Source organism: Dermacentor variabilis, chromosome 8, assembly GCF_050947875.1.
Source record: "Dermacentor variabilis isolate Ectoservices chromosome 8, ASM5094787v1, whole genome shotgun sequence".
NCBI classification, from domain to species: Eukaryota; Metazoa; Arthropoda; class Arachnida; order Ixodida; family Ixodidae; genus Dermacentor; species Dermacentor variabilis.
The window spans coordinates 150762032-150778318 of NC_134575.1; the positions used below are offsets into that span (position 1 = coordinate 150762032).

The following is a 16287-nucleotide window of genomic DNA, read 5'->3' on the forward strand; positions in this document are numbered from 1 at the left end:
GCCTTACGTACATTTCTTTTTATAAATTAAAGAGATGCCGTTGTCATAACATTTGATTGTGCGAAACGACATTAATCTTGATTACAATACAAACGCAGCAGCGAGAAGTGGACAACGTTGCAGAATGTTTGCCATGTTCAACCAATATTATTTCGTATAAACACGTTCCTTTAAAAAAAATGGCCCAAAACATAAATGCCAACACCACCCAAGAGCGATGCAAATACTATGAGCATGCGTTGTGAACAAAAGAATTTCATGGCGCCAAATGACAGGGAAGATGTGGTGATACGCATTCCTCTCGGCCGCTGCTGCACATGGCTGCTCATTAGCATAATTTGTGCGGCTCGTCGCACCATAAATTACGGCAGAAAATCTCTGCAATGGCGGCCCAGCGCAACGTCACGCAATGTCAAATTGACGTTTAGGAAACGGCCCTTCCTGTGACGCTCCCCATAGCATATTCCTTCAGCCAATCAGCAAGCTGGCATGGCGCATATCTTGGATCACCACCACATATTCGCGAAATTGCAGATGCATTGCACTGGCTTCTGTAGGCTACCGCTCAGTTTCTTTTTGAAGCGCTTACATAGCAACATAGCCGCCAAGGACCCAAAAAATGTATTGGTCGATAAAATTCGCAGCTCCACGTCACGTTTCGTCATCTTGATGAAAACGCAAAATTGCATTTTGCAAAACTTCCGTGTCCCGGCACAAATTTCAAGGCACGTGAGCTCTCCACAGCCAGAGTCAACATGGCGGATAATGGCAACCATGCAGCTGCCATGCGTCTCGACAATAGCGCCCAAAAACAAAAAGCCAAAGTATAAAATAAAGATTACTTTAGTAGAATACAACTTAAAATAAACAGCAGCTGGCAACCACGGCACACAAACCATGCGGAGTTGTGTTACTTCGCCAGCCAATCACAGAAGCAAACAAAATCATGCGGCCTTTTCAAAATGGCATCATACTTGATACCTCCGGAGCGTCTGCTTTTCTTGAAGAGTCTTTTCATCGGCGGAAGCAATGAGGTGTGCAACCGACATGGACAAAGTGTATGGAGTCTGAGCATTTCATTCTCCAAAAGTCTGCGGGGCTGTTCATTTCACTGCTAAACCCGTTTTACTCACGAAACTTCACTGCCAACTGAAGTCAAACTTTACAATATATAGTTGCAGCAAAGCATGTTATTTCAGTTCAATAAAGAATAGGCTTTGGCCAATCTACTCTAATAGGCAAGGCAAAAGGTATAAAATTACACGCTAATAATTTTATTTTTGCGGTTACCACCTTATTTGGGCAAAAGGAACAGTTTGAAGTACAAATTATTTGCAGCCTCGCGTAGAAACAGTGGCTGGCGGTTAAGGGCTGATTTACGCTCGAGCCACCCATCGCCGCAAGCCGCACCGCACGCTTGCGGTCATGCGAAATATTGCACGTATCCAGCACTTGTGCACAAATTACCATTTACACTGTGTGCACAGCGTATACCTTACACATTGTAAACAAGTGTTTGATACGTGCAATCTTTCGAGCGACCGCAAGCGTGCGGTGCGGCTTGCGGCGATGGGCGGCTCGAGCGTAAATCGGCCCCAAGAGGGCATGGGTGGGGCTTCACTGCAGACTTAATTTCTATCAGACTATAGGAGCGTTTTTTTAATTAGCTCTGGAAAAATTATAGAGATATATATATTTGGGGAACAATCACAGTTATTTTGGATCCTTCGTTTATACACTACGAAGTGAAGTGCCACAATTGACTCGTATTGTTATTTAGAAAGTTACATAACGATGCGTAGCTGCCAGTCCCGTACAACCGCGTAGGGCACAGGACGGTGTGATTCTAGACATATTACGCCCACCGCGGAAGGTTAGAAGAACACCTACATAAGCACAACAGAGAAGTGGCTACATTAGGTGGCTCGAATGATAACTGTAGAAGCGTGCTTCAGAACACACGGAACTATTCTCCACTTCCTTTTTCTGTTATACTTCATTTTTAAATAAGAAGATGTTGATCCATAAATATTTTTATAAACAACGGTTAAATTTGCCTATGAGGTTAAGGGTCATTGCAGGATTTGATAATGGACACTGTATCGTATTATCTTTTTTCCCACCTTGTCTAACCCATATCGCAGGTGTATGGTTCCGAGAATCTGTCAGTGTCGCGTTGAGCTGTTACTCTAGAAAATAATGAAGCAAAAGGAAAAGTTAACTAATTGGCGTTTTCTCTGGCCGCAACTCGCTCCACATGCATACAGACAAGCTGACCCCGAACCGAATTCCTTTCCTTGTCCCTGGATAAGTCTAAACAAAGAAGGTTGAACTAATGAAGCAACAGCGATGCGCGTGACCGTCGAAAAAACGGTGACAACTGAATGCATCTCAAGTTAATGGTGGAGGCCTTCACACCCCAGGAGATGCCGATAACAACCGCCATTCAAAAGGAGTGATAAAGGCAGCAAAATGTTGATTGCTGAATACCTGTCAAGTTTCAACATTGATTTGGCGGCGCTTTACGAATGTGTGGGAGAAGTGGTGGCGTGAGCAGGGAAAGGGGTACACATCTTAAATTCAGGGGGGGGGGGGGGGATGCACCCGCGCGCCCCCTTGGGTACGTGCCTGCGCATACCGATTGGACTGTGCAAAGAACATAGCAGGGTGCGCTGAAATCAGCATGAGGGGAGAAGACTACGAGCCACAAAGAAGGAAGGACCTCAGGTAAACAACTCGTTCCCATCCTTTGTCGTGCCCTGCTTTCGCGATCAGAACTAGCCTGCTTCAACACGAGTCCTCTGGAGCAATAAACATTGTTGTACTTGTTATTACAGTCTATTGTCGTGTTTTCTGCTTGTCCTGGTACCGCCGAAGGCTGGCTGTACAAGGCAAGCAAAAAGGAGTTGGCTGTCAAACCTAACTCTTATGCACAAAGGTGGCCCGAGAAAGAAGCAGAGACTACACCCTTCGTGATAGGTCAAAATGGCTCAGGCCTCGCCCATATGGGCATAAAAACAGATTGGAATAGTTTTAAATTATACCAGCCCTGGGTACAGAGTCCGTAATTTCCGAAACGCCTCACTTCCAAAACATTTGTTGCGATGTCTTAACTTTATTGCAAAGAGTGAGTGATGAATGTCCCAAATAAAAAAGCAAACACGTCGCAGTTTTGCCCGAAAGGCGAAGCATTGATTACGAGAGAAAATTAAGCAGGATAAGCGTGGTAGCAGCAGCAAGCGAATTGGCCTTGTGCTGTATCTCGCTTCAATGCAAACTAAGCGTGAAAGCACAGCACATACGAAGCTACCAGCACTAAGTGCACTTTGTCCACATCGCACATCGCTTTCAAGATACGGCGGCGACGCCGTAAGCAGCAGCCGCAGGAGTAGAACCCCCCACCCGTGTAAAAGAAGGCAGCGCGTTTTTGCCCCGCCTTCCTCTATTGCACACGTGATATTAAGCCAAGATCATCGGCTGACCATTGCAAGTCGGTTGCCAGCCCGTGTCGACACTGTAAAAGTCCGTTTTATACGCCAGATTGACAAAAATTGCCGCTAATTTCATCAATTGTAGCCGATAGCCAGTTGTCACATGGTTCGCTAAAAGTGAACTTCGCTGCATTAATGGGTAGAACAAGCTAGAGTTGAAATATGGTCCGTTATATCCGAAAGTATGTTGCACGCGGGTCCGCTGTAACGAGCGTAGACTGTATCTGGTTTGTTCGCAGCTCCCTCAGCCTACTTTTAGTTGTTTTGCGCCTCAGCTAGGGAGCACTGCGCCACTCAGCCTGCTCAACCGTATTTTAATACACTCTAAATACAGCTGCCTCGACTATTCCAACAGTAGCGACGACAGCCTGGAGTGGCCGTGTATGCGCCGGCCACCTGCCAGAAGCACCTACAAGTTTAATGTTATAAGTGCAAAAATTATGATTAACTGTGAAGTAGGTGCCGTTGCGCAGAATGCGAGTGGCTGCAATCTTTTCCGAAGAACAAATCTGCTCGCTGTTTGTGGCCACTGCTGGAGCACACATGCCAAAGCCATTCTGGCCTAGCATGGTGCAATTTCGGTCAATTTTCTGTGTTTGGCAGAGGAATTTGAGTTTGTGTCAAAATGATGCAATTGGCGTAGGAATGACCAAGCCCTGGATTGTCTAAAGACATAAGACATGGCGTGCCGACTTTGATTTCACCCAGCACTGGACAAATTTGAAAGGATTTTTTTTTGTCATTGAAGAGCAGCACATGCCCAGTGATGAAAGTTGGCATGAAATCGGCTCATTGAAGAGCGACACATAGCCAGCGCCACACACCTAAGTTAAGTTATGGGGTTTTACTTGCCAAAACCACTTTCTGATTATGAGGCACGCCGTAGTGGAGGGCTCCGGAAATTTCGACCACCTGGGGTTCTTTAACGTGCACCTAAATCTAAGCACACGGGTGTGTTTTCGCATTTCGCCCCCATCGAAATGCGGCCGCCGTGGCCGGGATTTGATCCCGCGATCTCGTGCTCAGCAGCCCAACACCATAGCCACTGAGCAACCACGGCGGGTAGCGCCACACACCTAGCAACCCAAATTGGTTCAAGGGTTGATTTTTGAACTTGGTTGCCTCAGTATGGCAGCTCAGTGATATACCCATTTGACTACTAAATTTTGACCCAGTAATTGAAGTTCGTGGAAAAACATAGTATGCCAATCGCATTAAAAGATCAGTTTAAACAAGGCACCACAGATGCCAGATGTTTATTCGAGGTACTGTACAAGGCAGAGTGAACTGTCTCTAACGTCGATGCGTGCGTGCCAGCTTAGCCTTCTTGGTGGTGCGCAGCTTGATGCGGCGCATCTTTCCCCGCTCCTTCTTGTCCTTGTGCAGGGCTGCACGGAGCTGGACACTGCAGTCGCCCATCTTCCGGTCCAGGGCCTTTAGCCTGCAGCCAGTGGGACACTTGGGAAAGCACACAGCAAGACTGCAGCACTGCGCAGGACAGGGTACTAGACTGATCCTGGCTTTGTCTAGAGAATGCTAGACATAGAACTAGGCTACCTGTCCTGTGCACTGCACTGCACTGTTTCAGGATCATCCTAGGCTTGCTCTTGGCTTTTGCCAAAGATGCACAGCTCCTCGGACAACTCTCAATATGCCCTAACTTTCTTAACTCAACCAATGGGCCTTCGAGGCAACCTTTAACAATAATAAAACAAGGGAAGAAAATATTTTTACTGTCATCATACTTGATAATATTGCATCACGTGGCCTACATGTTTCCATTTAGTAAGATTGCAACATGCATATTACATTGCTAACAAAAAGACAGAAAAAGAAAAGAAAAGCTCCTTGTTTCATAGCTTCATATTTATTGGACCTGTTTTGTAGGCACAGCATAGCTAGGACCTCCTCACACTCTGCATCGTATGAGTAGTTGTGGGAGGACGTCGAAAACCTTGAATTAGCAGCTCCTATCTGATACTAGTACATTCAGAGAAAAGAAAATGGGCCTGGGCGGGCCAGGAATAAAGTTCATTGCCTGCCTGCCTGGGCTTAGAGCAGATAACCGGTGGACCATTAGAATTACATAATGGGGAAGGGAAGCACAGTTGAGGATGGCAGAAAATTAGGTGGGGTGATGAAATTACGAAATTTCCAGGTGCAAGCTGTAATCAGCTAGTGCAAGACAGGGGTAATTGGAGATCACTGGGAAAGGCGTCCAGTCTGCAGTGGACGTAAGAATGCCCGCACCTGCCAGCTTCATAATTAAAAAAACACAACAATGGAAGAAAATAAATACTAAAATTCATTGAAATACAGTAAAAATTGCTTGATTATTCAATATGTTTACTATTTGATCACGATTTGCAGACTGTTCCGTAGCTATGCTGTAAACAGGCAGCAACAATGATCTGTGCTGCAGACAAGCAGAAATGTTTCCCAAGTTTTAATGCAATATGTATTCACGTTATGGCTGTTGATGATTTGACTACAGTAATACATTGGCTTTATCAGTTGATATTGCTGCTACACAAGTAAGCCCACGCAAGCAATGGGTCCAAAATTTGGGCCATAAAAATTCACTCAGCAACTGTATCTGTATTTTTTTTTTAAGTTGTTTTTGCCCTAAACTATATGCAAACCAAAAGTGTAATATGTTTATGTCAATATGACAACCACAAACGAGGGCTAAAAATTGGGAATATAAGATAAAATCGTAAAAGTTGGCTGGTAGGAACACCAAGCTCGTGAAAACAAGGTACAGTTGAACCACTTATAACAATACCGGTTTCAACTATATATCAGTTATAAGAATGAGAAGCTGCTGTACCATCAACTTTTGTATGTTTTCTATGGTGGAATAACCTGTTTACTACAATGCCCCCATGCTGCATCGTCAGTTATAACAATGAAGTCTGGCTGCTGGGTGTCCGTGCTGAAAGGTAATGGAATGTCAAATTGATGAAACAAAAAAAGAAAACGAGAAATTTGAGCCGCTGCACAATGACATACCACCCCAACGGCTGCCACATGCTCATATAATAGAAACTGTTCTCCAGCCTTCTCCGCATCGCCAGCCTTGCACGCCTCACTCCCATCACCCTTCCACCCCTCCGAACACGAATTGACTGTGCTCTATGCTGCACCACCATCAGAAACAAGAACGGACTGCGCGAAGTGTGCTGACAGCACTGCTCGCATATCGCTCACTGGCGCCTCATTCTGCACAGTTGTGCCAACAGATTCAGGTGCTCATGATTGCCCTTGTTGGCTGCGTTGAAGTCGTTCCTGGCCACACGGTTTCTCAGCCTCGGTTGACTCACCGCCGAAACAGAAGATGGCTGATCTGCCTGCTGATCGTCGGCAATGCACGACGTTGCCGGTGAAAAGAAAGCACACTGAGATAGATTTGGAAACAAAGTGCTTCTAACCGATGAGGCCTGCAGTCTGCAGCGGTGGCGTAGAGGTAGAACACCCGCCTCGCGTGCAAGAGGTCCGTGGTTCGAATCCCAGTGCCGGCAATTTTCCACCGAATTAAAAAAAAAAATCCACGTGTTGATAAAATTGCACGAACAGGCCTGGAGTGTGGCCTGATCCCGGTGACCAGAACCGGTAACGCACTCCCTCACCAGAGCAGGATTGGCCGCCACCCTGGTGCAGTACTTGGCCACAACCTCCTATATGAACACAACAATCAAACCCCAGCCCTCAGTCCCCAGCAGCTGCGAAGCAACTGACCACGGCGGCGGTCAGACCTGCGACGCAGCAGAGGGTGCTAAGAATCACTGGCTCCGGACAGGCCGCCATTGGAATATGAACCTGGCAACGTTTAACGCTAGAACGTTATCTAGTGAGGCGAGTCTAGCAGTGCTATTGGAGGAACTAGAGGGCAGTAAATGGGATATAATAGGGCTCAGTGAAGTTAGGAGGCCGCAAGAAGCCTATACAGTGCTAAAAAGCGGGCACGTCCTGTGCTACCAGGGCTTAGCGGAGAGAAGAGAACTAGGAGTCGGATTCCTGATTAATAAGAATATAGCTGGTAACATACAGGAATTCTATAGCATTAACGAGAGGGTGGCAGGTCTTGTTGTGAAACTTAATAAGAGGTACAAAATGAAGATTGTACAGGTCTACGCCCCTACATCCAGTCATGATGACCAGGAAGTCGAAAGCTTCTGTGAAGACGTGGAATTGGCGACGGGTAGAGTGAAAACAAAATACACTATACTAATGGGTGACTTTAATGCCAAGGTAGGCAAGAAGCAGGCTGGAGACAAGGCAGTGGGGGAATATGGCATAGGCACTAGGAATAGCAGGGGAGAGTTATTAGTAGAGTTTGCGGAACAGAATAATATGAGGATAATGAATACCTTCTTCCGCAAGCGGGACAGCCGAAAGTGGACCTGGAGGAGCCCGAACGGCGAGACTAGAAATGAAATAGACTTTATACTCTGCGCTAACCCTGGCATCATACAAGATGTGGACGTGCTTGGCAAGGTGCGCTGCAGTGACCATAGGATAAGAACTCGAATTAGCCTAGATCTGAGGAGGGAATGGAAGAAACTGGTACATAAGAAGCAGATTAATGAATTAGTGGTAAGAGGGAAAATAGAGGAATTCCAGATCAAGCTACAGAACAGGTATTCGGCTTTAACTCCGGAAGAGGACCTTAGTGTTGAAGCAATGAACGACAATCTTGTGGGCATCATTAAGGAGTGTGCAATGGAAGTCGGTGGTAACTCCGTTAGGCAGGATACCAGCAAACTATCGCAGGAGACGAAAGAGCTGATCAAGAAACGCCAATGTATGAGAGCATCTAACCCTACAGCTAGAACAGAATTGGCAGAACTTTCGAAGTTAATCAACAAGCGTAAGACAGCTGACATAAGGAAGTATAATATGGATAGAATTGAACATGCTCTCAGGAACAGAGGAAGCCTAAAAACAGTGAAGAAGAAACTAGGAATTGGCAAGAATCAGATGTATGCGTTAAGAGACAAAGCCGGCAATATCATTACTAATATGGATGAGATAGTTCAAGTGGCTGAGGATTTCTATAGAGATTTATACAGTACCAGTGGCACCCTCGACGATAATGGAAGAGAAATTAGTCCAGAGGAATTCGAAACCCCAAAGGTAACACCGGAAGAAGTAAAGAAAGCCTTGGGAGATATGCAAAGGGGGAAGGCAGCTGGGGAGGATCAGGTAACAACAGATTTGTTGAAGGATGGTGGACAGATTGTTCTAGAGAAACTGGCCACCCTGTATACGCAATGCCTCATGACCTCGAGCATACCGGAATCTTGGAAGAACGCTAACATAATCCTAATCCATAAGAAAGGGGACGCCAAAGACTTGAAAAATTATAGACCGATCAGCTGACTGTCCGTTGCCTACAAACTATTTAATAAGGTAATCGCAAATAGAATCAGGAACACCTTAGCCTTCTGTCAAGCAAAGGACCAGGCAGGATTCCGTAAAGGCTACTCAATAATAGATCATATTCACACTATCAATCAAGTGATAGAGAAATGTGCGGAATATAACCAACCCTTATATATAGCTTTCGTTGATTACGAGAAAGCGTTTGATTCTGTCGAAACCTCAGCAGTCATAGAGGCATTACGGAATCAGGGTGTAGACGAGCCGTATGTAAAAATACTGGAAGATATCTATAGCGGCTCCACAGCCACCGTAGTCCTCCACAAAGAAAGCAACAAAATCCCAATAAAGAAAGGCGTCAGACAGGGAGATACGATCTCTCCAATGCTATTCACAGCATGTTTACAGGAGGTATTCAGAGACCTGGAGTGGGAAGAATTGGGGATAAAAGTTAATGGAGAATACCTGAGCAACTTGCGATTCGCTGATGATATTGCCTTGCTTAGTAACTCAGGAGACCAATTGCAATGCATGCTCACTGACCTGGAGAGGCAAAGCAGAAGGGTGGGTCTGAAAATTAATCTGCAGAAAACTAAAGTAATGTTTAACAGTCTAGGAAGAGAACAGCAGTTTACGATAGGTAGCGAGGCACTGGAAGTGGTAAGGGAATACATCTACTTAAGGCAGGTAGTGACCACGGATCGGGATCATGAGACTGAAATAACCCGAAGAATAAGAATGGGCCGGGGTGCGTTTGGCAGGCATTCTCAAATCATGAACAGCAGGTTGCCACTATCCCTCAAAAGGAAAGTGTATAACAGCTGTGTGTTACCAGTACTAACATATGGGGCAGAAACCTGGAGGCTTACGAAAGGGGTTCTACTCAAATTGAGGACGACGCAACGAGCTATGGAAAGAAGAATGATAGGTGTAACGTTAAGGGATAAGAAAAGAGCAGATTGGGTGAGGGAACAAACGCGAGTTAATGACATCTTAGTTGAAATCAAGAAAAAGAAATGGGCATGGGCAGGACATGTAATGAGGAGGGAAGATAACCGATGGTCATTAAGGGTTACGGACTGGATCCTAAGGGAAGGGAAGCGTAGCAGTGGGCGGCAGAAAGTTAGGTGGGTGGATGAGATTAAGAAGTTTGCAGGCATGGCATGGCCACAATTAGTGCATGACCAGGGTTGTTGGAGAAGTATGGGAGAGGCCTTTGCCCTGCAGTGGGAGTAACCAGGCTGATGATGATGATGAACCGATGAGGCGATTGTTACGAACGTGCTTGCATCAAACAGCGACAGTGATGAGTGCAGCGATGACGTGGTAGGGCAGGGTGCCTCAACATTGTCCTTGCAAGTGAGATAGAAAGATGACGTGGTAGGGCAGGGTGCCTCAACATGGTCCTTGCGAGTGGCCTCTGCAGATTATTCAGTCTCTTTGGTGCTTAGTTTTCACAAGGGACCTTCCGCTGTGCTACATGGAGCACCTGCACTTCTTGGAGAAGGATGCTGGCAAGTGTCACGTAAGGCAAGCAATGCTGATGGACACAAGGTTTTCTTGTGCAAGCCAGTGAAAAGTATGTAGCGAGATGCTTGTGGTTATCACGCCTCAGTGCTTCTTCTGGATTTCTCAAGCTGACAGGCTGCCGCAACAACTTTCTCGCATGTTTTAAAAGGCCCCTTTTGGGGTCACCAAAGCAATGCCTCAGCGGAGCTTGCATGTCACTTGCTGCCCATAACCCCGCTTTGCAGTTGCTATAGCAGTGCCATTCTTGAATGCCGACAGCCTCGGCTTGTTACACATGATTGGAGCGCGCAGAATAGCAGAGTTGAACAGTTAAAAGAGTGAACACAATCAGTAGCCGAACGGAGGAAGGTGGTAGGGAGGGGCACTGGCCTAACCTCCATTATAGTTTTCTCACAACTCTTATTATAGTTTTCCATTATAGTTTTCTCACAACCCTTATTTTTATTTTCTTCATGCAACCCGGTTATAACAATTATCGGTTATAACAATGAAATTTTCGAGGCACTTGAATATTATATTAAGTGGGTTCGACTGTATTAGGCCAGGCTAGTTCGTAATCTAGAAAGAAGTGACTGCAATGCAGAAACAGTCGACAGATAACCAACAGAGACAGATACAAACACTGGGAAAACCTGCACATACACCCTCAACATTCGAAAATTGCCTCCAGCCACTGCAAAGCTTCTGCAAATGCTGTCAAGCGTATACATTTCTCAATATTGAATTGAATTGAATATATCTTTATTTCCAACAGATTGGGGGAGACAGGGAAGAAAAGCTGCAAGTGCAGCTTGAAAAAACACCCTGCCCCCTATGAGCACAAGACATGGGCAGTGCGGAGATGCCGCATGTTTTTAACAATACAAAAATACACAGTTTTGCAAGAATGCATGAGAAGCGCTAAGTGAAAAGTGAGTAGTTGCGCGTAATGAAGTTACAGAACGTTTCACATATGACAGATGGAAAGAAAAAACATATATACACACATATATGTAATATAAATGTGAACAAAAAGATGTAAACTCATCTAATCTGCACTTATGGAATAGCTGGCCATATAAACATGAATATCAGTCCCGCTGATTTAGTCGAGAAAACTCTGATGGGGTAAGGGCACATATATCAATGCCAGATTTGTTGCAAGCATTTAAAAGCATTGGTAAGTTGTTTTTTAGCATTTGTGAGCTGTAATTACCTAGTTCTAAAATGGTGCACAGTCCAGGGTTCTGTGCTTCTTGTGAAACGTGAGGGGACACGTTCTTCTAAACATGATAATTTAACAAGGGATAGATCGCTTTTCCTGTTCATGTAATAAAACTTCTGCAAAAGTCGACGCCTATAGATTTCGTGCGCTGCAAGAATCTTAAACTTGTCAAATAAATGCTAAAATATAGGCGCAATCTCTGGGATGTGCAGTAGTAGTGCCGAGGACACTACACTATTGCTCGAATGCTTTTTCGAACACTAAAGTCACTATCTGCAGCGACATTGCCATGGCTTTTCTGAGCAAGCAAGAAGAGAAACTGGCTTTCCTCCAAGCAAATGATGCAGACTACTAATTTTGATTCTCCCTCACTGTGCCGTAGCTGCTTCTCTGCTGTGGGGAACAAATGCAGTTTTCATAATAAATCCTCTTAAACAGACACTAAAGAGTGACACTAAGTCAGTTTGGAATCGTCAAGTATCGTTTATATACTCTCTTTTTGTTTATTTGGCAGTAAAGGCTTCACTACGATCAGAGAAAACAGAGGCCAATGTTTGCTTTTCAGAATTTCCTATGAAAACTGTCGCTTACAATGCATAAAATTTTTTTTTTCTGAAATGTTATAATTTCCGTACTTTTGACATGGCTCCTGTAAACTGTCTGTTGCATTGCTTACAGCTTAATTCTTGTATTCATTCAGATGCTGCTGATGTTTTTTAGAGCGCAGCTCTTAAGCATCTGCTCCTGCGTTGAGTGTTGGCGTAACCAAGCGAATGAGCACATCAAAGGAAGAGTGAATGCAGAGCGCAGTGGGGGATGAAAGACAGTGATAGCAAAGAGAGTGTGAGAAGGAAAGCATGGGAGGAGGGTATGGCGAAAGCGTGACAAAAAAAGTGTATTGCCGCGCAAGGAAGGCTCTGCAGCGATGACCGCTATGAGATGGCACGAGAGTAGCATGGCATCGTCTGTTCACCGATGGCATGCGGCAAGCGTGTCCACTGATACCATGTACGGAACAAAGCGCTGCATGAGTGGAGGTCTGTCTGTGGCGGCTGCTGTGAATCGCGTTCACGCATCACCCAAATGCTGCGTCTCGCAATCTCCTGATTAGCGAGGCAGTTGCATCACACTTTGCTCCATTTGCAACATCTCGCACGAGACAGGTTGTCCATGCCAATATGTCGTGAAATGAAGACACGTATAGGGCTGTGCTAAAATTTCAAATAAAGGAGTATTGTAATTGTAGGCGAATTTTCGCCCCCTTCACTTTGTTGTTACTGTGGTATCACAGTCTCCCTAGTTTTTTTTCTCGTTTCCATGAAAGCTGGATGTTTTTTTATAGTGGTGTTATGCGACTCCCCCCTTTGTTAGTACTACTATCACGTTGATGACCTTTAGTGGTACACTGAAGAAATTAATAAATAAATTACTCTAAATTATTTACCATTTGGCCATTAGAAATTATTCTGCTTAGTACTGATAACATGACATTACTCAATGCTATTTGAGCTCAAATTATGTCACTTGTGGACTCCTAGCAATTGTAGATGTTCGGCAAGTGATCTTCAATTGCAGTGGACACAATTAGGCTTGCAATAACGATGACCAAACACAGGCTGAGTGGTAAAACGGTGTGAATAAATTTGTGAAATGTGCTACACTTTTCTGTTTTTTGTGCTTTGCTATGTATGTTCTTTATGTGTTCACATTTTATTTTGCATTCCACAAGCAATCATTTTTGCATTTCCATTAGAATCAAGGTTTTCATGCTTTGTAAAATGCTTTACTACTGATAGCTACCTCTGTAGCACTGCTATTGACTGTGTGTAAGGGTACAGGGGACTTCTGTCAAGCTGTTAATTGATAAAACCTTTTGTCCCTGTTACTTGCATTTCTGATGTACAAATTGCAGAAATAAATTGACATTGGTTGTTGCCCAACCACATTCTCTCTCTCTCTGACACCACTATGTCTTTTTTTTTTACCTTTGCTTGTCACTGTCTGTAGTGCGGCCCCTTTCAATCTCGTCTTCAAGGCCACCTTCGTCGTCATCGGCTGCCTGGTTGCTGCCTATATGGACGTCCCCATACAGGTCGGAACTCTCAAGGTTGGCCACAGTCACTGTGTGATCCGGCATGTCGTACGTCACTGTCTGCTCTTCCCTCTCCACATCAGCTGAGCTGCCTGAAAAACACGCAAGAATATTTTGTTTATTTATTTATTTAGTTACAGAACATTGCAGCCCATTCTGAGCACAAGCAGATGGGCAAAAATTACTTATACGATTAGCATTCTTTGTGACCTTGATGCACTTTTGGTGCAATGTCCATTTCTAACCTCTTTCACGCTAACTTGGGGCACTGGGTAGGTACGTGCCCAAATAAATAAACTGGGAATAAATGACTTGACCCATTTGGGTATGGCATGTTCAAACCAGAATGTGCTGTGCCAGAAGAGACCACTTGGGCCACTGGATCTGTGCAACAAGGCAGGTGCCCCTGGGTGTGTGCCCACCATCCCCGGGCCCCCGGGTATGCGCAACTGGGCGTGTGCCAGGAGGTGTGTGAACATTCTTGGCCCATTCTCCAGAAATGGGTCCGTGCCACTGAATAGGTGGTGCCCATAAAGACAATCAGAGCAAAAAGGCAAGAAGCCTGCATCAAAAGCAGCCAAGTCTGGAGAAATAAGTGAAGCAAACAGAATGGGACGACAGTGTCTGAATTGAGCAAAGAGAACTGAGCTACAGAACATGGAAGACAATGTTGGTAAGAGAAAATTGGAGAAGTCAGCTACACAGAAGTGAACAATTAGGCAATAGGCATTATGCATGGGATGAGCTTCGACGGGTGGCGCCTTTATGCGGCAGCGGCACTGCAAATGTTACGGAATGTGAAGGCTGGGCCACCATGCTGTTACATTTTTGGCAGTGGAGGCAGCAACGAGATCGGCTTGTCTGACATTTATTGCCTATTTTACAGGCAACCGTGCAAACCGATATTCTGAAGAAAGGAAGAAGCTGTATCAAATCCCGCTCTTCACTGTGCAACTGTGTCGAGCGAGACGAAGACTACGAGCGCTCCTGTCTGCAGCTGCAAGTTGGAATCACATGGATCACTTACGTCACCTTGAATTCTTCACTGGGCTGATAAAAAGGATCTGCAGAACCTTCCCTCATCATTTGGCAGTGGGGGCAGCCACGAGCTCGGCTCGTATGACGTTTATAGCCTATTTGACCGGTTTGACAAATACTCCTTTTCACTCATTATTTTTTTCTTTCTTTTTTTGTTGCCTCTACTGTTGTATATAATCCTTTCTTTTGGGGAGGAATTTTGTGTCAGTGTTGTGCTTCACATTCTGTTTCACACTGCTGCTTTTGAGTAATGGGAAACAATGGTCCTGAACTGGAGCATGAACAAGGCAACCTTAAGCGTGATCTTCGCAAAGAAATTACAGACCTCAAGCAGAGTGTTGAGTTCATAAGCTGAAATGCGTCAAGAATGACAGCGCAGAATCAATGCTCGCGCAACAAAAACATTGAAGTGAAGAGAATTCCATGCATTTGAAAACGAAAATCTTGAGGATGCGCTGGGTGCAACGATAACCAAGAATGATATTGAGGCCTTTCACCGTGTTTCAGTGCGGAATTTGGAAAGCGTCAAGGACATTGCTGTAGCTGTTGCCCGTTGGACGAAGTGCGATGAAGTCATTGCAAAGGCATGCAGGACAAGGCTAACAACCCAAGACATTGGTTTTACCAATATTAAGTCAGTGTTTGTAAACGAACATTTGTGTTCCCAACTCAAAAAAATTCTTGCCATGACTGTTGCCAAGAAGAAAGCAATGAATGGACCTTTGCTTGGGTGAAGAATGGAAAGGTGTTTACATGGAAAACAGAGGCCTGTAACGTTATCCATATACTGAGCGAGGAGGACCTCGTCAAGATCTGTTAGGAAGGATGCGTGGCCCGTGTGGTTAGCTTATACTTCTGTTGAATGTGTCGCTACTACATACCATTGCATGCCCTAGTGATACTGGCCACCTTATTTTATTGTATTTACATGCCCAATCGACAAGAAACAAGCAAGACCAAATAATCACACTCCAAAATGAATTTACTTTCTCTTTTTATGTCATCATGATAAGCAAAACAGGGTATGCATCTGAAGATGATGTCTTGCACCTGTCTGGGTATCAAAACTTATTCCTTAATCGACAGCATTGTCGTGGTGGGGACTTGCTACAGATTGTATCAGAGTGGCTTTCGTGCAGTTTTCTCAGTGATAGCTCTAAGATTACACTAGATTATGAAGTGCTAACACTGAAACATGGATACAGTCTTTTCGTAGCTATATATATCAGCTGCCCGAAGGAAACAATGAAAGCTTCCTTGCCTTCTTAGAAGAACTACTTGAATATGCTTGTCAGAATAAACTAACCCTTAACACAGGCGGTGACTGCAACATTAATTTGCTACAGTCTCATGCGGCTATGCATGATCTATTATTGTTCGATTTCTATTGTTGTTTTGACGTAGTAACCGCACCCACTCGCATCACAGATGTCTCAGAAAGTTTAATTTATCTATTTATTACGAATAATTCCATTAACAATGTAAAAGCTGGAGTCATTGTAGCAGACATAGGGGACCATTTACCTGTTTATATGTTCTCAAAACAAGAT

The 16287-nt window shown here is 44.7% G+C and overlaps 1 protein-coding gene across 3 annotated transcripts in view; it reads right to left on the reverse strand.

Moving 5' to 3' along the window:
* vito (nucleolar protein viriato) overlaps positions 1 to 16287 on the reverse strand; it is a 66979-nt gene that overhangs the window by 31519 nt on the left and 19173 nt on the right. The window contains exons 4-5 of one of the 3 annotated variants that reach the window (XM_075703074.1): positions 13593 to 13791; positions 4714 to 4932 (exon numbers count right to left, since the gene is read on the reverse strand). In XM_075703074.1, coding sequence (XP_075559189.1) covers positions 4785 to 4932; positions 13593 to 13791 — 347 coding nt within the window. In that variant the 3' untranslated portion in view covers positions 4714 to 4784. Of the gene's footprint in view, positions 1 to 4713; positions 4980 to 13592; positions 13792 to 16287 lie in introns of those variants that run through there. The other 2 variants (XM_075703075.1, XM_075703073.1) reach the window with 2 other exon arrangements.